Here is a 24,991-nt window from a genome sequence, read left to right on the forward strand (position 1 = left end):
AGGTCGCTGTGCGACTGATACAGGATAACCTAGATGGGCCCTGGTGGCCCTTTGTTATCCTATTATTTATGTTATGTTATGTTAAAAAGGCATAATATACACTGGCTCAATAACTATCTTTAATAAGACTTTGGCTTTCACACCCAGTCCATGTCCAACATTCAGGGAGTTCTTGAGTTTTGAGCACTGGGTAACAATAATCTTTGTATGAACTATCTTACAAATTATTTTCTGATACATGCATAGTCTAACTTTTTAAAAATGGCTGAGGTAAAAATGCAAATGTATAAATTGCTATTTACTCCTACTCTTATTTATTCTAGTGTTACTTTTCTGCATGTACCTAATTACATTATTCCTAAGTCACTTTCAATTCCTTGAAAGTATACACTAAACAGTTTTTTACCTTTGCTAGAGATGCATGATTTAATGCTTTAAATTTTCAGTTGGTATTGAGCAATAAGTACAACCAGCACATAACGCCCGACTATCCCACTACATCATACAAGTACTAGTGCACAGCCATCATATTTTAATATTATATCAATACATCACATTTCTGCAACTGCAAGTGCTCAGTAAGTGGACAATGTATCATTGTAACTTTCCAAGCTACAAAACAATCACATTTTGGATGAATTTCAACTTGTAAAAAGTGTACAATTTAATTGGTTACAATTGTTTCCTTCTCACTATATCAAGTAAAAAATACTTGTAATATGAAAATAAATATTCACTGTAATGTAAAGCATCATAAAAAGATACATAAATATATTGCTTCCTTTTATAAATAAAATTCAGTGTTTGAAGCAATAATATTCACTATATACAAGAGGCAGGACACACCAATCAGCATCACCAGCGGCGGTCCCTACCTCCTCGGCCACCCATGGAGAAACCTCCCCTCCCTCCTCCCCCTCTCCCTAACCTTCGGCCACCTCCACCTACATCCTCCAGATCTGTGCGGTCACGAAGGTTCCTGCCATAGGGGGACTGGCTAGTGCCCATGCCCACACCAGGAGGTCGGCTGAAGGGTCCTGGTCTCAATGGTAGATCTGAGTAGGGGCCTGGCACTGGTCTCCAGCCCCAGGGTCCTCCATGGCCCATGAAGGATCCTGGGCCACTAGGAAAACCACCTGGTCTTCCTCCATCAGAATATCCTCCTGGACCACTGCGATAGCTGCCAGAAGAGGAGTAGTGGCTGCTGCCGTCTGGAGCTAATGAATCAGGGCCTTTGGGTCTCAGCAATCTGCCACCTTCACGGCCACCAACATCCTCTGTCAAGATACAATCATTACCACCAAGCTCTGATGGTTAGGGATAAAAAGTAGCCTGGCAAACTGGTGAGAACTATTACACAGTAAAAACAATTTCAAGAACTTGAAAGACAGTAAACCATCCAATAAAACTATAGCGACAATGTAAATAATTAAAATCAGCGATGCAACAAAATTAGTGACAATAAGTTTGACAGTATCTTTGAAATATTCCTGCAAATTCTTATTTATGAGAAAAATTCCACTTTGGCAACCAAAGCAAAACACACACACACACACACACACACACACACACACACACACACACACACACACACACACATGTCTGAGAGATGTTAAAAAATATAGTTTCCCACAAAGATGTGTTGAGATGTGGAACAGTTTAAATGAAGTAGTAATGTCTGCAACGAGTGTGCATACTTTTAAAGTAAGATTGGATAAGTGTAGATATGGAGATGGGACCACACGAGCATAAAGCTCAAACCCTGTAAAACTACAACTAGGTAAACACACACACACACACACACACACACACACACACACACACACACACACACACACACACACACACACACATTTAAATCAAATATTTGATCAATGACATGGCAAGTTTTTAGCTTCATCACAATGTCAGTTCCAATCAGTTTCAAATAACAGTACAAGTAAGCAGACTATATTTTCCTGTAATAAATCTGTACTAAAAGTAGAGTGTTACACTCAAGTCATTACAGTGTGTTCTGAATTAGGAATTTACAGAATTATGGGATCTTCTTATAAAATGAAAAGGAAGTTCTGCTCAAAAAGCAAGGTAAGGTTCTCACCTGGGTCTAAGCCATGTCTGCGGGAAAGCTTCCTTTCATCTGAGGTAAAAATGTGTAAGTGTTAGTTTCTGAACCTCTTGTGGGTGTAGCTCCAGAAATGGAGTCTTACACACTAGTACCTGCATGACTATTGGCTGAACAGCAAAGAAACAAGGTAGTGTGACAGTTCTTGTAATATAAAGAAAGAGTGATGACAACACAGCAACATCCAACACCATCTGCAAAATCCTGCTTAGAAGAGAACCACCTTCAATATATCATAGGAGTGAACTTAATTGAAAGTTGAAAACAATGAAAAGAGAAAAAAAAATAAAATCACATAAAATCTAATATTCTGTTTCTAGGGTGTATCTGAAAATGTGTTCTTCATGAAAAGAAAGATGTGTATGCAATGGTAATACTGGCACCTCTGCACCTGAAGTATGATGGCACTGTGACTGTCTGGATAATACAGTAACAACAGTTAATAATAATAATAATAATAATAATAATAATAATAATAATAATAATAATAATAATAATAATAAAATAATAAAGCCTCTTATATTCATTAGTCAGTAATTTTTATGATGTATGCAATGATATACTTTTCAGAGGAATGATGAGAGCACTGCCTTTGATGGTGTACCCCAGTTGACACTTTCCAGCTGTGGATTCCCCATGTTGCTAGCTGGGATGAAATCTTGACCAAAGCTTAATGGATGGGCTAGTGAAGATAATAAGGAAGCTACCACTGCATAGCTACTTAGTATTCTGGCACACGCACACACACATACAATTATCTAATTTCAAAAATGAAGATCATACTGAAATGAAAAGATAAAAAAAATAAAAATAATAAATAAATAAATTAAAGAATGATGATGAGTAATTAAGCACATGATGAAATAGATCCACTGACATCCTACACACACAAACGGCACCAAGGCAACACCATATCAGCTGCGTACATCTGGACATCGTTGTTGACTTCTTTCTAAGTGGTGGGAGGAGGACTCTTCTACAGATAATCTTATGCAACAGTATGAGCAGTGCTTAACTGATACACAAGCAGATCCTTACAGTATTTGGGGAAAAATAATGTGAGGGCTCTAAGGAGCAAAAAAGTTTCAGCTGGCTATAAAATAGGCCATTAATAATAAAAATACTAACACATGCCTAAACTTTCTGCAAAATGCACAATATTGTAAAACAGAATGAAAATCATAACCAATGCTTGAAGGTTGCAATAGGATGGAAAATCAGCAAAGAGGCTTTTCTTAGATAAAGAGAGCATTATTAAGTCAAAGGGAAGAGAAGACTGAATAAATATTATGTGATGAACATGCTCCAAGATCTGCAACAGTACTGCTCCCACTGCTCCATTGGGCCTGGCCACACCTGTTGAGAGACAGCAGACGGATGAGTGGGTACAAACCTTGCGGACTACATGATCTTTGTCTCTTCATGCTTGGCTCTGAGGGATCCTCTCGTACTCTTGAGCCTAGTAGGGTCTCGCTTGGAGGAGGCGGCGGTGGCGGCATTAACAGCGATGCAGTCATATCTCTGGCCACCCTAGGGTAGTAAACAGGAGGCAAATTTATGGGATGTGTTGAGCCAGCCAGGATATCTTCTCAGACTCTTGGAGTGGACATTTACTGTATGACCTGTGTGTGCTCTTGGAGGAGCCCTGAAAGTAACTCATAGGAGTGTGACAGCAATGCACTGGAAGGCACTCAGTCCTTTTGCTGCCTTTCTAATGAAATGACTCATAAATTTTCATAAACTTATTTCCTTTGGATCTACAATAAGCTAATGAAAATTAGAGGAGGATCAACAGTTGACATCTGCAGAACACTACATGGGGAGCAACGTCTGAATGAACAAAATTTGTCATTGTGTGGTAGTTTTCATGTGCCTGTTTAAGTGTTGTAAACGTTTTACCTAAATTACTTGTTGCAACAAAATTTTGGTGAGAAGAAGTAAACTCTTTGACATCACAGAAAATCAGTAAACCTACCAACATTCTGCCTTCTTATGGAGAGAAATATTGTATTCTAAAATTCACTATGTATTGTCAATTGAGAGATCTCGATTCCACTACTGAAATTCTGTTGCAAACTGAATAGTTTTGGAACAATTTTTCTTGACGTAGCCTAATTAAGAATACATATATATGGGGGAATCTGGGATGAAGTTTGTCACCATCTGAAAACAAATATGACAACATATAAGGCAGACCCAATTAGTTCACACACAGAGACTGAACCAAGACGTGTAGCAATCAAAAGTGAATGAATGTGAGAATAAATTTTTGGAGAGTTTTCATGACTAAGACAGTTGTCTTCTGTTGGACATCTGACCTATATAAATGTAAGAAATACTTGAGTTGGTTAATAAACATGCAGCTTACAATTTTCTTAAACCAATTAAGATAGACATGTGAATCTAAATTATATGAACACATAAGACAAAATGGAAATTTGTTGTGAAAACAACCTGACAATTGTGCAAAAGAATTTTCAATCTTGATATAGATCATGCTTCTTTCACTTTCAATGAGCAGTCCTAATGACATGTGGCATGACTGACATCATTCAGGACACCTCTGGGATTCACTTATAAAGACTCAAACTAAGTTTTTTGCTGAAAAAAATAAAAGATTGTGATAAGAAAGTAGATGAAATATGGATACTTCCCGGGAAAAATAGTCAGCAATAAATTAAATTTTAATCTGAAATATTTATGTATACTATCATGATCTGTGTGTCCTTCCCATGGAGTTTCTTAATAATATCAGTCATCCACACAAATTCAAAATGACTCAATACTGCTAAAGAATATCTTCCAAAATAAAGAAGGTTTAGGTCAAATATGTCTTGGAATAAAGTTCCCTAGAAAATAATTTAGTGAGGAAATCTCTTAAATAACAAACAGAAGTGACAGATAATGCCACATGCATGGGATCACCTTACAAAAGTACAATCCCAAATGTGCTTCTAGAACTCAGCTGGTGTAAGAGTGACAATGAGCCCTAACATGTGGTGAACTTTTCTCATTCAACTGTTGGTGAAGAAGGTTAAGTGTGAGGGAGATAACAGTTTACTCAGACTGATGGTGTCGCAAGGAATAAAAGAAAACATCCTTATCATTGTGCAAGCCACTTAAAAACTAATAAAAAAGTTAAATTATTTCTATTACACCAGGAAAATCTGGTAGCAAATAACTCAAGGTTTGAATATCTTTTGAAACACCAAAAGTCCACTACAAAACTTATTTGCTTATCTATTCACAGGAAGCTTCAATTGAGATGTACATGATAATCACTACTTGCTACTCTTCCTGACTCATATAGAACAAAACTAGCAAATCATCTATAACATGTACTTATCTTGTTCATTTATTTATTCATCTGTCTATTCTTAGGAATGGATAAATGAAAATGGGTACATCAAAAAATAGATCATGTGCCCTCACCACTGTTACTTAGTTGAGTGCCAAATTACATATCAAGAAATTATGAGAGAGAGAGAGAGAGAGAGAGAGAGAGAGAGAGAGAGAGAGAGAGAGAGAGAGAGAGAGAGAGAGAGAGAGAGAGAGAGAGAGAGAGAGAGAGAGAGAGAGAGAGAGAGAGAGACACAGAAGGGAGAATCTTGAAAGCCAATGACAGCAAGAGAGAGAGAGAGAGAGAGAGAGAGAGAGAGAGAGAGAGAGAGAGAGAGAGAGAGAGAGAGAGAGAGAGAGAGAGAGAGAGAGAGATATCTGCAAGGTAAGCTTCATCAATGATCCAGTGAGACAGTCTGCAGACTTTCACCAGCTAATTCCTGTAAGAGAATAATACATTGATTTAATCTTTGCAGTGCCTGACCAAAAAGTTTGGCACAACTCTTCATTCTTATTTTTGCAATATGGCCACATATCAGCTAACTGATTATATTCTTTTAACCATCACCTTTCTATTTAATTTTTGTTTTGCTTGGCATGCATGAAGTGCAAGAAAGTAATTATTTACACTTGTACTCTGCCAATGACCACTATAATCTTGCTCATTGTTTCAATATCACATGTCATGAACCTTTAGCACTTCCATGGCACAGCTTTATAAGACTCTCACCTGCCTGACTATCTTGAAGAGGGGGCAAGATGCCAAATTAAAACCTCTAAGAAACTTCAAGTCTTAAAGTAAATAAAGAGGAAAGAAAAAAAGGAAAAGATCATGATAAATACATATATACCAAGCACTAGACTTTAATTTCTTATCTATATATTTACCATACCAAACCAAATTTCCTCTTGAAGCCTTAATAGAAATGGTTCTAGCAACCACTTCATATAACAACACAATATGAGTGAAGCAACGCTACAATGTTAGCTCCAATCACCCAGCAAGACTACGTGTAAATGTGTGAAGCCTCAGAGAGTGCACTCACCCTGGTTCTGCCTTCTTGTCCTGCAGTACAGCCTGCTGCTCCTCTCCTACACCTGGCCCCATGGGGATCCCAACAGCTGCTCCACTTCCTCCACCTGGGTAGGAGCCAGGTCCATCTCCTCTCTGATACGGTCCTCCACCTCCAGGACCAAGAGGAGCATATGAATTAGAGACATTTGGTCCTCCTGGTCCCCCTGGACCACTGAAGGGTCCTGGGCCATTTGGATGTGGTCCTGGACCATTTCCAAAATTGTTTGGACCTGCGGGAAATGATCCTGGTCCATTGGTGGGCTGAGGATACTGTGCCCATGGATACTGTCCTGGAGGGTACTGGTTTTGTTGAGGCTGCTGGAGTGATGGTGGTGGAGGTCCCTGTTGGTACTGGCCTTCAGGGAGTCCAGGCTGAGGAGGTCCCTGCGGGTGATGTGGTGGTCCATGTTGATACTGTGGAGCCTGGTATATAGAAGTCAGCATTTCCCCCGGCTTGCCAGAAGAGTACTGGTCTTCTTGCGTGCCTGTCTCAGGATTCTTCTGTGGTGACTGCTCTTGAGGATGTAACTGGCCCTGAAATTGCCCTTGGTGGAACTGCTGTGCATGGCCTGAGGGAGGCTGTCCTTGAGGTGATCTCCTGTGCTGCTGGGCTGGTGCTACATGTGGGTGCTCTGGGTGGCCAGGGCCCTGTTGATTGGAGTACCTTTGGCTGGGTTGTGGCTGTGGCTGGTGATCCTGTCTGTCTGGGGAAGGGGGTTGGTTCTGTGGGCCAAGACTGTGTTGCCCACCATAATAATGATTATAAGTTCCATGGGGACTTCCACGACCAATTGCCTTGGGTTCACCTGTGGCAAGTGTCCCAGGTGACCTGTTCTCCCCATCCCTGGAGTCTGCAGGGAGTGAAGGTGCTTGCTGAGGAGGTGGCTGCTGTGGTTGGTGCTGGTTTGGTTGTTCTACAAAGTTTGCATACTGTTGCTGTGATGTTGGCTGGGAAGGAGCCTGTGAAGACAATGGCTGCTGCTGAGATGCAGGAGCTCCTGAGTGAGTTGTCTGAAAAAAATATAAAAATTCTTATAATTTTCTAGTCTCATTTTTTTTTTATGTATGCCTGACATCAAAATATCTATTTACACAATAGTTTCCTACCAACATTGATGCTATATTTTTCATGTTCTTTTCAACTGTGGACCTAAACATTATGAAATTTTCAGAGAATTGCAAGAGAGTTTAAGGCAAAAATTCTTATTTCCACCCAATTTAATAAAGCTGAGTGGAACTTCCATATTTATGGGAGACAAACCTAAATCTAAGCTCCTGGAGTTGGCAACATGGAGGAAGAAAGGAATAGATGGCATAAAACATCTAACATTGTAGAAATAATGTGAAATTTCTATCAGATATTTTTATAAGAAGGGCAGCCCAAACATGTTCAGTGATTCAGTGTAGAAGAGAAGGGAGATAGTTAAGTTTTATTGAAAAAGGGGGCTTGTCATGAAGTTTGTGTTTGAGGTACTGAGTAACAAAGTTTGCTTGTTCCATTAGATAAAACATAAGTATTCTGTGGTCTCTCTACATAAACTATAATTCCTCCTGAGGTGATCATCTAATGAATGACATTGGAATATACAAGTAGAATCATCAAAATAAAATGGACAGGATAAGAGGTCTGACTGAGATCTCTTATGAAAAGTGTTCTGTGGACCACACTATCTATAAATTTTTGAAGAACAATGGCTGTCCTCCACTAAAGCAATTAAACAGCCAGAGGGGAAACTTGAATAAAGGTGCAAAAAGACTCCAAAACATTTCTTGGGAGACAATGAATAAGATCCAATAAGGAGAGCTACATCAGCAGTGGACTACCCTTTACAGAATTTGTATAAAAAAAATAATAAATGTGTTAAAAATGTTCCTACTCAGAAAAGATTCAAGCTTTAAAACAGGAGAGATTCAGGGGAGTTTCCTTTCTTAGGAATAGATTCAATATAGGTAAATGTCTAGTATAAAAAAAAAAGGTGGATATTGATAGACATATATGTGCATGGCACAAGCACATAAGTACAGGCAACCCCAACTTAACAAACGGGTTACGTTCCTAAAAAAACATTCCTTGTGTGAATTTTCGTTAAGCGAACCAATTATAACAATTTGACCCCTGACTTGAGCTTCCATTGAGAGTAAACAAAGCGAGAGTGCATCATAGTATAGTAAAAGGTTTAATGAAAGTAAAAATTATGAAGTTAAACGTTCACGCAGTTTAATTTAAGACCAAGTCATTATAATGTACACTAATGTATATATGTAAGTAACTTTATAATGTTGTTGATCTTAAATTTATGAAGGGAGGGAGAGAGGAGCAGCAAAGATGCTAGCCAGCAACCTGTGGAATGTAAACAAAAGGCGCATCATTGTACCGCATACAAAACTTATGTACCACATTTCCAAAAGGCTTTCCGTTTTATCCATTGCAGAGTCATGAGTTCCGGTGGTTCTTTTAGATTACAAAGAAGATACGGTCTCACCAGCCTTCTTAATATAGTAGAGACAGTAGATGGAGTCAAGCCATGGTGGCGAGCAATGCTATTAGTTTTCTTGCCTCTCGTGTCTGTGAATAATATCCAGCTTTACTTTGTGAGTAAGAGACTTTCTAGTCTTCTTAGCAATGCTAGGTGACATTGCAGGGCGTTTTGGTGGCATGTTGAGTGAGGGAAGATGAGCTGCTGCTGATGCTGTTATTGTTTTGAATTAAAAGTGGGGAAGGGTAGGGGAGTGAGTGGTGCGCGTTTTGTCCACAAGAGGCGCTGGTGTATTCAAAAGCCTGTTGGCTTGCGTGATATGGCAGAGCTTTCAAACTTTTACCTGGATAAAATTTCGTTAAAGTAAGTTTGGTGTTTGTTAATACAAGCAGATGGTAGTAAAAGGAAACGTTCGTTGTAGCGAAATTTTGTTGTGTGAACGTTTGTTAATCAGGGGTTGCCTGTATATTTATGACGGAGTCAATTACAAAAAAAAAGCCTTCCAAGCATCAAAGGTAAAGATCACAAAGAAGAATCTTAATAACCAGTATACAATAATCAAAGAGTGAAGGTGAAAGAGAAAAACCCTAAATCATTCAACTGAGTTGTCAGCAAAGATTAGAGAGATGGGTTCACCTTTAAAGCTAAAGCAGATACCAGTGGTACCAACTTTCATGCCTGTCTTCTGTTTCAAGTATTTTAGTCGAGTGTGTCTTGGCAGGAAGTGCAGTGATAAAAAAAACTATCATTCCAGCTATCATAGGTCTACAGGAATTAGACCTTATTACTAAAGAAATATGCACTCACAGCAGCTTGAAGGATGGTATTATCCATGAGCTACTACAGTAATTCTAAGTTAGTGAGAGTAACAGCTCATCCCCCCAAAAAAAGAGCCTATATCCTTGTTTGAAGGAAACTTTTAAGGAAGCAGTTTGAGGTTAATGCCATGAACTCAATTCATTAATGAAATTCAACAAAGACACACACACGCACACACACACAACAGTACCTTGGTATATGTCCTTAATCCTTTCTAGATCCTTCGACTTAAATCCTATTATTGTTGGTATATCATACAGTACATTGATGTACTTGTATAAAATATTTCAAGTATTGCTGAATACTAAGATACATAGCATAATTGATAGCACATAAAATGCACCCCCATTTCCAAAAAGCATATTCAGGAAAAAAGTTTTTTTATGTATTCAATTATGTATGCAATATTCAAAGTAACCAAGTGGTACAGCTGAACAAAAAAGCAAAAAGTAAGTAATCACTATAATACAAATGTCTTAAATAATTGCAGTAATAAAACATGTACATAGAAGACTACGTCACACAGGTGAGGCAAGGAAAGCAGGCCAGCTGCTGAGATGTCAGTAACACTTGGTGTGTCACTGAACAAGGCCATGTTTACATTTCAAACATTTCCTTACATCATATTGTGGTCAAAAACTACAATATAGCACATTTGCCTATAATACAGTAATGTAAATCTTTGAATGTTGGAATGAAAAAAAAAAAAAAAAAAAAAAAAAAATCTACAGGCCTCCTCACATTTGTATACAAGACTGACTGATTTTTTTTAGTAATTTTTATGGGGGGAGGGAGAAAGGTGCATCTTGTATGCCATCAAATACTGCAACAACTAAAGGCAAATATATGAAATAAAATTTTCAAGACCTCACAACACTTTGTGAGCAGTCATGACTTAAACCTGAAGAGAAATAAACAATGGTGGCACACAGTGTCGTGACTCATTTTAACCCATAAGTTCTAACATGTGGATCATATTCCAAACAATTTTTTTTTAGTTCAGACAGAACACAAACCAAGTTGAACTCATTTCAAAGTGAGTGTCTCCTGAGACATCAATGTATATACACACAATGAGGTACCACAGCATACAACATATTTGTCTTTCAAATAATATATGAAAAAAAAATTTTGTTTTTGTTTTTGTGTTTGCTTGCAATGGCTTATTTGGTATTCAACCATGTCATCTCTCACTCAGCCATCATCATCTTTACAATCCAGCTGTAACTCGTCATAGAGTAAAACAGGGTTTACATGGCATTTTTTTCCACTCAGCTGTTTGCACCCATCCACAGTAACTGGCAGGATTCGCAAAAAGTATTCACACAGTGAAGAACAGCTGCTGGCTTGCTGGCCACTGTATCAAAATATAAACAGTCAAGATGGAGTCCTCTGAGCTGGTCATTATAATTGGAATTTTGCAGTTTTTTTTCCTCAATCATATTATAAGCAAACCAATCCTGCATCTATTTCCTTTTTTCATCAATAAATTTAGATATCTTATTCATTTATTGTACATAATAGTAGTTAATGTTCTTCACTAAAACACTCTCCAACAATATTCCTCCTACTTTCAATTTTATACTCATAATTGTTCTCATTTGACCCTGGAAAATTGTCCGGAAGGCAGCCACTCAGACCGACAGAGGTGTTTTGGTAGCTACGGCAATTCAGAAAATCACAGCTGCATTTCATTCCCAGCTGAACAATCCTGGATGCAAGCAGCTGCAAATTGCCCCATGTGAATCTCCTTATGTACAAAATTTATAACTGTTTGAGACTTATATTGTACTTTGCTAATGAAAACACTATGCCATATATTGCATGGTAAAATGCATTGTTTTTAAGTGTATTACTGCACTTGTAAGTGATCATTTCTTTATTTTTCCATTTACTTTTTTCATTATTTGTTTGCTATTTTTAGAACAGTCTTGCCATATGACAACAATTTTGGAATGGGTTAAGATCACAAGACACATGGACCACTGTACACAGCTGTTGCTAAATCACTTTTTATTTTGAGCTGCAAGCCAAATTCCAAGTTATAAGTAAGCTTCAGATACACCAGCAACTCTCCTACATTTCAAGACCTGAGATGTTCATAAAATAAAGCAAGTGTTCAATAACTTAGAAATATGTTGCAATTTGAGTTGGTTAATAAAATAAAACTAATGTTCGATACCTTTAAAGTGATCATTATACCTGAAATTCAGTTAACAAATGTTCATTATATTGAGTCTTTAGTGTATATAAAAGCATATAACAAAAATTTGTGTATGTCTAGGGACTGGAATGGATTAATTGAATATAAATTAATTTCAATGGGGAAAATTTATTTGGCATACAAGCAAATATATATGATGGCAATGATAAAGAAATGAGTGGAACTAAAGAAATATAAAAACAAAATGCTAACCTAGGCTCACTCCTCTTTGTTATTCTAAAACAATCTTAGAAAATTATTTGAACTACTGAATGTGGTGATTAAACTTCTAATCTAATGGCTAGGATGTAATGTTATTGTCATGCAGACATCTCCATATTTCTAAATGGGTTCCTTTCTTGTTTGCTTATTTCATGGGGAGATAATCAGTAATGTTTACTACAAAAGCAGAATATTAATAAATCTATAATAAGGCACATAATTGTCAAAATTTAGTAACACGTGCTTTGGGTAACATACACAACACAGTGGACACTACCAATTAAAACATACACAATACCCTTAGATAGTAAGAGCAAATAGCCTACCTTTCTTGCACATTAAAGAAGGATAAGGTGTATGAGAGCTGCAGTTAGGAATGTCCATTAAAGTAAGCTAGTACCTGAGTCTGTCTGGCTGAATCTTGGTGCTCAGACTCCTCAGTGGCAGCAGCATATGGATCATATTGCTGCTGCCCTCCCTCCATCTTCACTTGCTGCTGAAACTGCTGCCACTGTTGTTCCAAAGACACAGGTCGCAATTCCTGGTGGTTTGGCTGGTTGCTATAATGACTGGAAGGTGGGTGGAGAGGCTGGTGCTGCTGCTGCTCAGGTTTCTGTCCCTACCATACAAAATATTGGGTTTAAAATCTCAAATAACTGGTTAGTGAACTTGCACAAATGTACTAAGAAGAATTATGTAAAAACTACAAAACATTTGTTTTTTCCCCCTCTTCTGGATAACTATTATCTAAGGTGAATAGCTCAGGAATGCTCAATCTATCATTTGAGGGCCACAAGCAGTGCTAAAGGAAGTTCAATCCAATTCTTGGCTAGTAACAAAAAAATTTTTCTCGTTGCTACAGTGGAATCTCGCTATTGTGCACAATACCTTCCTGGAGGTTGTTTGAATTATTATTTCTATGAATGGCGAATAATTTTTCTCCAAAAGAAATAATGTAAATCGGATTAATCCATTCCAGACCAACAGATGATTGCTTACCTAAATTATCATAATAATATTTCAAGCCTAAAATACACACTCATTTGCTCCACATGCAAGTAAAGTGGCCTTTGACTATGTTAGGATGTATATCTTGTGAGTTGAGTTTCTTTTATGATTATCATCATTATTATTATTATTGGCAGTGTGCCACACACCTAATATAACAAGGGCCATGGCTGGAGCTTACTCAGTTCCTCTGAAGAAACTATGGCAAAATTTATCAGGAAATAAAATTCAACTCACTGCATCTGTGTTTGTTCTCATCTCCTCCAGTATAATAATAATAATAATAATAATAATAATAATAATAATAATAATAATAATAATAATAATAATAATTGTCCGAGTGTCTATACGAGTGTCTATACATAATAATAATAATAATAATAATAATAATAATAATAATAATTGTCCGAGTGTCTATACGAGTGTCTATACATAATAATAATAATAATAATAATAATAATAATAATAATAATAATAATAACACTGTGGAAGGTGGTGAAGGAAACAGGCTGGCAGGCAAATATTTTACTCCTGACTAGTTGTACCCACAGGGTTTCTTCCCCTGAAGCCCTATGGATGCAACTAGTTAGGAGTAAAGTGCTTGTCTACCAGCCCATGTTTCCTTCACCACCTTCCATGACTCATCATAATATACCCACAATACTAACAGCAATAATACATAATAATAATAATAACAACAACAACAACAACAACAACAACAACAACAATAATAATAATAATAATAATAAGAAGAAGAAGAATTTCAATCTTCTTGGACCCATGGCTACATTATTTCCATACAAATAGCAACAAAACAGCACAAAGTTTCACAAAGCTTGCATGGATGTGTAGGGATTGCTAGTATGAGCCTGACCTGCAGTGACCAGCTAGTGACTGGGGAATGCTGTCTGAATTGCAGCACTAGTGTATGAAAGACAAATTGAATTTCGCAAGAAAAAGTTGAACAAATGACAAGTTGCACAATTAGCAAGACGGATGAATGGCAGGGTTCCACTGTATACTGTGATAATACTGCTACTTTACATTGAGTGTTAATCAGTAATAAAATATGCAGCAATAAAAGTCATAATATATGATAATCATATATCAATCAATTACAAATTCTATATTATCATAATGAATAGTATTGAGTAAATTATGTTCCTAATTAGGCTGATAGCAGCTATTAACATGGCACATCAAAGGCAACATGAGGTCCTCATCATACTCTGACTACGTGTCACACAAAAAAATCTAGCCAATGCTTATCCTTGTAAAATGCAGAAGCCTACCTGGTGACGAGGCGGCAGGTTGTTGAGAGGCACAGGATTGGCCATGACTCCAGGGGCTCCACCGGTTTGAAACTCTATCCGGCCATGTGGGGCACCTTCTCCACTTCCTGCCATGCCCACAGGAGCATAGGCAACACCCACTGGTCGCTGTTGTTGCTGGGGGGGCACTTGACTGTAGTGATGAGTAGCATTACTAGTGATTGGAGGGCCATTGTAGCCATGGTCTGAAGTTAAGTAGGCTGAACTAACAGGTTGCTCCACTGGAGGTTGGGAGGCTGAGTATCCTGAGTGACCCAGAGGCTGAGGAGGCACAGGACCCAGGAACGATGATGGTGCACCTGTTTGGGACACAGGGTGGTGTGGCTGTTGCTGGGGTTGCTGCTGTAAGCTTGGCATCACTCCAGTCACCACAACAGGTTGCGTTACATGCATTTGGCCCGAGGCAACAGCTGGATCTTGGGGCATGAGGAGGCCCACCCCTGAGGTAGTGGTCATGGTGTTCACTCCCGGGGTAAGCACAAAGGAAACTGTTCCTGCATTAGCAGTGACAGCAGGAGGCATACCAAGAGCAGCTGGAGGAGGCATGCCTAAAGGCATGGTGGTACTTGGGGGAGGGATGCTAGCATTGACATTGGGTGGGAATTGTGCATCTGGAGCACCATGGGGAGTGGCATTGGTTAAGGGACTGGATGTACTGACAGTGTTTACCAAAGAGGGTGCTGAATATGAACTTGTAGCTCCTAGAGGCCTGGCTAGATTGGATGGAGGTGCTCCCCCATCACTGAGGATTGACGTCTGGTTTATGGTGAGTTGGTTGGTGCCTCCTGAAACAGCCATAGACTGGGGTACAGGCTGTTGTTGGACAAGAGGGTTTGGCACACCTTGGGGATCATGCAGGGATGCCGGATGAGTTTGGTGTCCAGTAGGTACAGGAGGAGCCACCTGGGTGCCACCAGCCAGAGCCACAAGTCGAGGGCCATCAGGCATGTTGATTATTTGTGTTCCAGGGGGTAGAGTTACCAGCTGTGTGCCAGATGAAGTATGCACTAATTGCTGATTGGCTACAGCTGTTGTACTTGACACTACAGGAGGAGCTGTCAGGTGTACAACCTGTTGTGGCAGAGACACTACAGTGGCTTGTATCACCTCCTGCTGTGGTATGACCTCCTGGGACACAGGTGCTCCACCAGGCTGTAGATGAGGAGCCAGCACAGTGTGCATCACATTGGCACTAACCTGTGGCCCTCCCACCTGCCCTGGAATGGGCACCTGGGCTGGAGGAATTTGAGGGTGGCCAACATGAGGTGGCACAATTTGTGAATGGGGAGGTACTTGAGGTGGAACCATTTGTGAATGAACCATCTGTGGTGGTGGAGCTGGTGGAGCTGTCAGCTGGTGAGGGGCCACCTGAACAGGAGCCAAGTGAGGCTGACCAATACTGCCTCCACCTCCTGCAATGAATAAGATTTCCATCACTACAACTCTGATTTCTTTAAACATTTGATCTTACTTTTTAGCAATGATATATACCCATGACTTTTCATACCTAAAAACTTTAACACTTGAACTAATAATCACTAACCAGATTTACAATTTCTAAGAATAACAAATATATCTATTAAGTGCCACTAAAATTTACTAGAATATTAGATATAGACCTATTGACATATGTTAAAATATGTGGAGAACACATTGTCAGGGTTTACATTCTTTTCCTCTTTCTTCCTTGCCAGGCTGTGAGAGGAAACTTCCATACACTACCATGAAGAACACTGTTCCTCGTAAACTTTCTTAATTTCACTTATTTTTTTTTAACCCTTATGTTCCGGCGATCGTATATGAACGATTGCATCAGTGCATCCGTAGCGACAGTGATCGTTCCCATAATCAAGAATTTTCGCGCCTCATGTTTGAGCTCCATGCGCGGTTTCTCAAGTCAGATGGCGAGTGGAAGTATCTGGCTTCTTTTTCCACCCATAGTGTTGCCACTAGCTCTGTATATTTAGGGGTAACGAAGCTATTCTCTCATTCTGAGGGTGACACTTGGTAACCCCAGTGACCCGCCGTGTCAAAAGCACCCTGATAAGAGTGAAGGGACGTCTCGGTTCATAACTCACTATGGAAAAAGACAGATAATTTTTATTTACCAGTGCTTCTGAGCCTGACTACAGTGACAGTGATTATGAGGAAGAAACTGAAGAAAGCGAAGACAGCAGTAGTGAAGACTCAGAAAATGATTCAGAGGATCCACCTGTTTTCTCAGAACAGAGAAGACAGAGGTAGTGGTGATGGAGAACAGACTCCAAACATCGTATTGAAAACCCAGAGTGGCTCACGGAGACGCAGGCGTGCCTCTCGTGTTCTGGGAAGACGATCAAGGGGGGCATGTGTGTGTGTGTGTGTGTGTGTGTGTGTGTGTGTGTGTGTGTGTGTGTGTGTGTGTGTGTGTGTGTGTGTGTGTGTGTGTGTGTGTGTGTGTGAGAGTGAGAGAGAGAGAGAGAGAGAGAGAGAGAGAGAGAGAGAGAGAGAGAGAGAGAGAGAGAGAGAGAGAGAGAGAGAGAGAGAGAGAGAGAGAGAGAGAGAGAGAGAGAGAGAGAGAGAGAGAGAGAGAGAAGAGAGAGAGAGAGAGAGAGAGAGAGAGAGAGAGATGATACCTACATGTTATTTGCTTGAAACTTGATATGAAAAGGGAAGAATCTCTCTCTCTCTCTCTCTCTCTCTGTACAATTTCTCTTCCAAGAGAGAGAGAGAGAGAGAGAGAGAGAGAGAGAGAGAGAGAGAGAGAGAGAGAGAGAGAGAGAGAGAGAGAGAGAGAGAGTGTGTGTGTGTGTGTGTGCGGTGTCATCGCTCACCGAGCTGTTTCTGCTTGACGGATCACACAGCGGGCAGAGGAGGAATCCTTGATAAGGCAATAACTAAACTTTCAGAGGTCACATCGAGCTAGAAAGTACATCATTGTATTCAGAATAACAAAGAGAATAATCATTAGTATTCAAACAGTCTTCTGATAATTTCTAGGTTTACCATTTTTACCCGTCATAGGATATTGGAAAATAGTTTAATCACCGGAACATAAGGGTTAAATTAATATTTTTCTTCAACTATCTCCCACCTATAATGTCCTTGACTGAGCAACTGAATGTGAGCTGGGTACTGAAGGTGATGAGTATTTAAATGTCGATGACAAATTACCATGTATGCATTATGAAGTACTGGGCCTCAATATGCTATGAGATTTTCTTTGTATGTTTAAGATCTTCAACTTGATTAGTTCCCTTAAAAGATGAAGTATATGACAATTACCTAAGGCCACATCAGGCTGCTGAGGTGGAGGCTGTGTGAAAAGAGGAGCTGGTTGCTGAAGTTGTTGATGCTGTAGCTGTTGATGCTGTTGTTGCTGTTGCTGCTGCTGCTGTTGTTGTTGCTGCTGCTGCTGCTGCTGTAGCTCCTGCTGTACTTCAGAAATCACTGTCTGTGCCAAGTTAACAACCAGATCTTTAGCCTGGTTAAACTGCTCCTGATTGTCATGTCTGAAAAATAAATAAATCACCACATAAATAAATAAATAAGAGGACAAGTAAATACAGAAAAACTACTAATCTACATAACAGGTCAGCAGTTTGACGATGTGTGTCCCTGACAAAGTAGACAAATAAATTTTACAAAACATGTAAATAAATAAATGAATAATCAATTACAAAATAAAAAAAACAAAGACCATAAGAAAAAAAGGGAAGCTATAAGAAGACATCACGGCTACACATGGCAGTCCTTGTCTACATTAAGTAAACAATAATACATTTCAATAAACACAACTATTATTGACTTACTCAAGGTAAAAGTGAAGGGGGTCTTGGGCTTCCTGACCGGTGCCACTCTCATGGTATCCAGAACCAATGCCACGTATGGAAATGGCCACTCCAGTTTCCTCCTGAATGTACCGCAAGTTCATGCCACTCTCCCCAATAAGGCGTGCTTGAATGTCAGTAGGGTTCAGGCCAATATTTACTGGTAAAAATACTTTCTCTCTGAATATCTGAAATATCAAAAACATCTTACAAATATCTAAAAATTCAGATTTCTTTAATTAATAACAGATGCATCAAAATATAATTTATCCCATGACCTAAGGCACCTTGCCAAGATCATCCTTAATTATCTTTTCTTTTTCACTTCAATTCTATTTGGCTGATACCTCTGCTATTTTCTATCTATTCTTATACTCATTTCTCATAACTCCCCCAAAAAAGCTTGATTTATTTTATAGGACAACAGTAAAACTGCCTCACAAAACAACAGATAGATAACATTCCATAACTGATGAGATCACAGCAAGCTTAGAGAATAGAGATTTATATTGTTGTTATACAGGGAGTAACCTGAGGTTTTGCAGATACTGCTTGAGACAGTACAGTTTATTCTAAGTAGTGAAAAATGTTCTACACATATGCATTTTGAGGCTTTATTTAACCATAAGATGAAATCTATGTGTGGCTTGGTGACAGATACTGTAAGCGTGTAGCATTTTCAACAATTTCTTTTTTGTGTAAAAATCATGCTGTACAATCTAAATGTATTCATTGTCAATGTATTGGCATGAAACTGTAAGTGACAGGCTAGCAATGAGCTCCACCTACCATTCTCACTTATACATTCATCTAATCTTTTTGAAGCTCCTAATGAATCACCACTAACAATGTGATTACTGAGTTTGTTCCATTCATGTGCCAGTCTATTAGAGAACAATATCCACTAAAAAACATTGTATTACACTCTGAATCTCTTCCATTTAGGTTTGTGTTGTGGGAGTTCCAAGAAGGTAGTCCCTACAGGATTTATGACTCACATTAGTTACTGGAGGTGGAGGCTGAGCCTGGGAAGGGGGAGGAGGAGCAGACATGTCTGGCCGTGGTGGTCGGAATACTAGAGGTCGTGGGCCCCTGGGACCACTGCCAGGTCTGGGTCCCATGAGACCTGGAGCTGGGTTGGGTCTAGGTCCTCTTGGCCGCTGCATACCATGGCCCTTGCGGTGACTGTGCTCCATAATGATGTGTGTGATCCGACCAACTGCAACTGAGAAATTACAAAAATTGTTTTTGTTACTTTATACAATCCAATAAATCTGTGCTGTAGGAACAAAAAACAAGTTACTGATGGCAGTAACATAACGAGCATTTTCCTCTTACATAAAAAAAATGAATTCTAAATGTTGAGAAATATGGGCTCATCCCATTGCCTGGCTGTAGGAGAAATTTTCAGGTTTTTTTTTCATGATAAGTGGCTCACCATAATAAACAGTGAAATCAATCAATATAAACACCCAGACAGAGATAGATATAAACCCACAACTACCAGCCATTACCCTCTGAGCGTTTGTTGAGAGAGAGAGAGAGAGAGAGAGAGAGAGAGAGAGAGAGAGAGAGAGAGAGAGAGAGAGAGAGAGAGAGAGAGAGAGAGAGAGAGAGAGAGAGAGAGAGAATTAACTTTTTACAATTTGGAATTGAATTTAACCAACACATCAACCATACCTTTGACATCTTGCTGGTTGACAGCCTGGATGTGAAGGTAAAGAGGACGGTCACTAGGATTTTTGCTAGGATTCTTCCGTTCCTCCTGATTCATGTACCGACCCCGAGTTGACACTGCTGCACCAGACATCTGAACAAAAATATTTCATGATAAGAAATTCTAAGCTCTGGTCTGTTAAACTAAAGATTCTACAACATATATACTAATATCTTAAGCCTGTTATTGTAATGTACACACACACATACACCAGTTGTGGAAATTCGGAGTAGTACATATATAAAAAGATAATGTATAATTTTGATGAAATTAACTTGGGTATTACATTTATGGCAAAATCCTATCCCAATTTCAGAAATCATATCTAATGATAAGGACTTATTTGCGCAGAAGTTACGATGACAAACACAAACACGTAGTTCTGACTGGATGGTTGTAAAAACTACTGGTGTGATGTGAGCCTTACCAACATGGCACTAGATGTCCTATATAAATATTTGCACCATGACATCACAACATTTGATTTAGTGACATTTACCTTACTGATCTCCTCTTGTGTAGAGGAGCGAGTAAGAAAATTTCTGGCACTCATGGGGGCATCATTGATGACAACCTCTTCAATAAAGAGGTCATTTGATTTGTTGTTCTTTGTTCTGTTCTTGTTAAGCTCTGAGAGCTTAAGCTGACCTGAAGCAACCAACATGGCATTAACCTGTAAACAAATATTTGTTAGTTGTTTCCAAAGGAATTAAAAGTTTGAAAACAGTTTCAATCAATTTTCATATCTTTTGGAAATCCTACACCAGTACACACAAATTATTCATTGTCATGCATCAATTCTCTCACTCTTTACCCTGCCTCTCCAGCAAGCATTTCATCATGTCGTCTTCTCATTTAATACAACATTCCTCTCATCCTCTTACACAAGACAGAAAAATAACTCATTAAAATTCCAGCACTATCAGGTCCATGTCTCTCTCTCTCTCTCTCTCTCTCTCTCTCTCTCTATGAATGTCTATGAATGTCCACAAAGAATTTCCCTCCTCTGATCATATTAAGTAAATATTTACTAATGTGAGACAACTTAGGATGAATTCCCAAGTGATTAAAACAACTACTAGAGAGAGAGAGAGAGAGAGAGAGAGAGAGAGAGAGAGAGAGAGAGAGAGAGAGAGAGAGAGAGAGAGAGAGAGAGAGAGAAATTTGAATTTCAATTAAGTTACCTTTGCAGCTGCTTCTTGGGCAGCTTTTAGACTTGCAGCTGATCCTGTTTCCTTCATGCTCAGCTGCACACATGGAAAGACAACCAAAGCTGGGATGCAGTGTGGGTCTTCATGTGCGGCAATGTGGATATCCTCTGCCAACACACATCCACATTAGCACATTTCTATTTCAACAACCTTATCTAATCACAAAAAGCAAAATACAAGACACTAATGTCCAAAATTCACGTGTTTGCTACTATTAAATATAAACACACATTTAAAGATCTTTTCTTTAAATGTTTACATGGGAGAAGGATCTTTCCTAGAGCAACTTTCCAGATACATTTCACATACAATGCCAAACTTATCAGAAAAAGATTTAATCCTTGAAATATTGTCTTATACCTAAACATAAAAAAACATATTAAGCCTATCAACCAGTGGTACCTGACAGATGCATCAATGCTGACATACACACACCTCCCTTGATAAATTACTTATTATTAATGCTGATCAGTTACCCTTGAAACACTGGTAAGGAATGTTGTATGCTGTGAGTGCTCTGAGAGTGCGGTGCCCTTGATTTCCAGTGCCCCTTCATCTAATCTATCCAGTGTTGTCATTGTAGGATCCAACAAGGATTTATCAATGCCGCATCCTTGATCTCCAGTGCCCCTTCATCTAATCCATCCAGTGTTGTCATTGTGGGCTCTAGCAATGATTTATCACAAACAACCACTGCCCAGATCATAGCCTTAAAGAAAAATGCCTGCACAACTAGACAAATAGCCAAACAAGTCAGCGTATGTCACCAAAGTATATGGCGCTGGGTTGCCAGGTGTAACCACCACTTCTGCTCAGAAACAAAGGCCTGGCAGAAAACCTAAGACTGGAAAAAGGATCCAGACAATAATAAAACATCAGATCAGCATCAATTGGTAATGGTGGTCTTATAAGCCCCACCAACTACACTACTACACTGGGCACCTCAATCATATGGCGTGAAAATTCAAGCCTTTCCCCCTCTTAGATTCCTTTTTTTTTTTTTTTTTTTTTTTTTTGCCATAATACTGAACCAACTTGGCAACATCTGTCCAATATTATGTTGAGCACTGTACATATAACAGTGAATTCACAGTTTCAACCAATACTCTCTCCTTAACCTACTAGAAGACCTTGTATAGTAAACTATCTTAACATTTTGTAACCTCTTAACAACTGGGGCTTCACCACACCTGAACTCAAGGTACTGCATTTATAATTACTGACAGGGTAAAATGGAACTACAAATGTTCCAAACAGTGAGATGTGGACCTTGCAAAGAGCCATAGTTAATGAAATGGCAATAACACCTGTCACCAACACAATGCCAATGATGTACAGAAGGCAGGAAGTGTGTCACATAATCTACTTAAATGTACAGTTAATCATGATGTACATGTAAGGCCATTACTTGAATATGCAGCATCTGTCTAGAATACTGGCTATGTGGAGGATATACATTCAATAGAATCAGTTCAAAAACAGCGGACTAAACAAATAAGGGGCACAAACCATCTCAGCTATTCTCAAAGAATCAAGAATTTAGAACTTTATTATATACAAGGCAGACTTTTACAATATGACATTATAAAGTATTGGAACATCTTTCGCAGTTATTGTGCCAATTCTCCTAGTGAAGTCTTTATCCAATACCTCATTGACAGGACAAGAGGATACAAATTCAAGACTGCACATGTCAGAACTCAGCTGGAAAAATGGTAATGCTTTTTCAGTGTTAGAGGAATTATTCTGCGGAACTCTCTTCCTGAGGACTTCGTTGCCATTCCATCACTTCCTTCATTTACAGATAATTTATCTAAACAAAATTTATGAGGATGTCTAATTTTTTACCTAGATAGAGAAAACCTGGTATCCTTTCCCAGCCTGCCCATCAACTCCTATGCTTATTTTCTTCTAATGATGCACCATCCAGCTCTCAGTAATTTGCAAATTATTGCAATTGTTGAGGTGGTGCATCAGAAGAGTGTGGCTCCACAGAATCTCTGACTAACATGGACCCATGGGGCTCATCAGGTAAGAGAACCATACAATGCCAAATTAACACCTGTGGCACCACAATGCCAATAAACACATCACCTCTTGGTGTTAATGTAACTCATGAAACCCAAAGAATTTAATGCCTGGAAAACTCATCATGCTAATTCAACACCTATGATTCTATGACGCCAGTTTAACACTTGTAAAAACCCATCGCCAATACAACACCAGGCGCCTAATGATGCCAGTGTAACACCTGGCACCCCACAGTACTGTATTAACACCTGTGACCCCACGACGCCACTCACCACCAGTGACCCCAACACAATAATTCAGCACTCACGACCCGAGGAAGCCGCAACACACCACCACAACACCTCCCATTCAATAACGCCCATTAATGAGGTAACAAGACCCAAGGCTGCTCACCACTGCCATCTCACTAGCTACGCCTGGTTGCCGCCCTTCCACCATCCCTTCCTACTTCACCAGTAGGGCGTGTCTCTCACCTTCACGGCAGTACGAGCGAGGCCTCCCAGTCCTGGATAGGCCTACGTGGCCCAGGACATGAGGCGTGAGGCAGGGCGGCGCACCGTGTTTTCTTCCCTGTCAACTATAAGGTCACGGACAAACAGGATCCAATCACTTATACACAAAACCTTTTATATAAGATCCAACCTCATACGTAAACGCTCTTCACACACCTATTATAATAGAAATAAAAGAATATACCTATATATCTTGAAAATTAACATTATATAAAAATAAATTACTTATGAGCGTTGATTTGATGGAGTGCAGTTGTGTAGTCTCTTAATACATGAGGCGAGGCGCATTAACACGATCGAATTAGTAAAGTGTAAAGGATTTAAACCCTACAAACCCTAGTTATTCTTTTTTTTCACTTTTAATAGTATCCGGTATCTTATTAAAATTTACGTCAATTGATTAAATTTGTTATTTAATTAATGTGGTTGGGTGATGGATCAATGTTTTCACACCCAGTACCGCTGCACACTGCACTTACTCATCTCATCTTATGCAAGTTTCACCTTGTATATAAATATTTTCTCTTACACCATTGATTTTTTTTTTTTTTTTTTTAGTTTATTACTACGTCAGAGTAAACTTATCGTTATTCAAGGTATATGAAATTCAGTTTCTCCATCTATCAACTCGGTACAACTTTCTGAATATAACTATTCCCTCACTCCAGTGATATCATGTCTCTTAACTTACATTGGACATCCCAAAATAGGTAGAAATTTCATCTTACCTCTGACTATAACAGCTTCTATGAAGTTAGGCATCTTGAGTCGTCTACGCCAGTTTTTCTCACTCTGATACTAAATTTGTGCAACGCCCATGTATAACCTTCACACGTATGGGAGGTTTCCACTCATACTATCACGTACTCTTCTATCTAGGTAGACATACTGGAAACAAAACTCCAAAAGCATTTCGTCTAATCAGATCTTACTGACTGTCTTCAGCCTCCCTCATCGCCACATTGTAGTACTTATACTGATATTTCCATACTACGTACTCCTCTGATCTTGTTAACTGCATGCATCCCCTCCTCCCTTTTAGCTTCACAGCACGAGAAGTGCGTTCTCACTCTTATTTTGTCCACCTCTGTAATGGAAGCGTTACACAACATTCT

At 39.1% G+C, this 24,991-nt stretch overlaps 1 protein-coding gene across 3 annotated transcripts; it reads right to left on the reverse strand.

Annotated features, from left to right (window-relative positions):
* Positions 1-106: 106 nt before the first annotated feature.
* Positions 107-23,969, reverse strand: LOC123519311 (trithorax group protein osa-like). 3 transcript variants are annotated; one of them, XM_045280496.1, is made up of 13 exons: positions 23,838-23,969; positions 21,307-21,440; positions 20,622-20,795; positions 20,086-20,215; positions 19,404-19,630; positions 18,388-18,593; positions 17,861-18,087; positions 14,558-16,008; positions 12,658-12,876; positions 6,508-7,547; positions 3,516-3,652; positions 2,099-2,137; positions 107-1,277 (listed from the first exon to the last, which is right to left on the reverse strand). In XM_045280496.1, the coding sequence occupies exons 2-13, from the start codon at positions 21,361-21,363 to the stop codon at positions 856-858; spliced, it is 4,329 nt and encodes a 1,442-aa protein (XP_045136431.1). In that variant the 5' UTR covers positions 21,364-21,440; positions 23,838-23,969; the 3' UTR covers positions 107-855. The 3 variants fall into 3 exon arrangements, with proteins under 3 accessions (XP_045136431.1, XP_045136430.1, XP_045136432.1); XM_045280495.1 differs by having other exon boundaries at positions 23,758-23,937; XM_045280497.1 differs by lacking the exon at positions 3,516-3,652 and having other exon boundaries at positions 1,178-1,277; positions 23,758-23,937.
* Between the last annotated feature and the right edge of the window lie 1,022 nt (positions 23,970-24,991).

The sequence above is a fragment of the Portunus trituberculatus genome, chromosome 45, assembly GCF_017591435.1.
Source record: "Portunus trituberculatus isolate SZX2019 chromosome 45, ASM1759143v1, whole genome shotgun sequence".
Lineage (NCBI taxonomy): Eukaryota > Metazoa > Arthropoda > Malacostraca > Decapoda > Portunidae > Portunus > Portunus trituberculatus.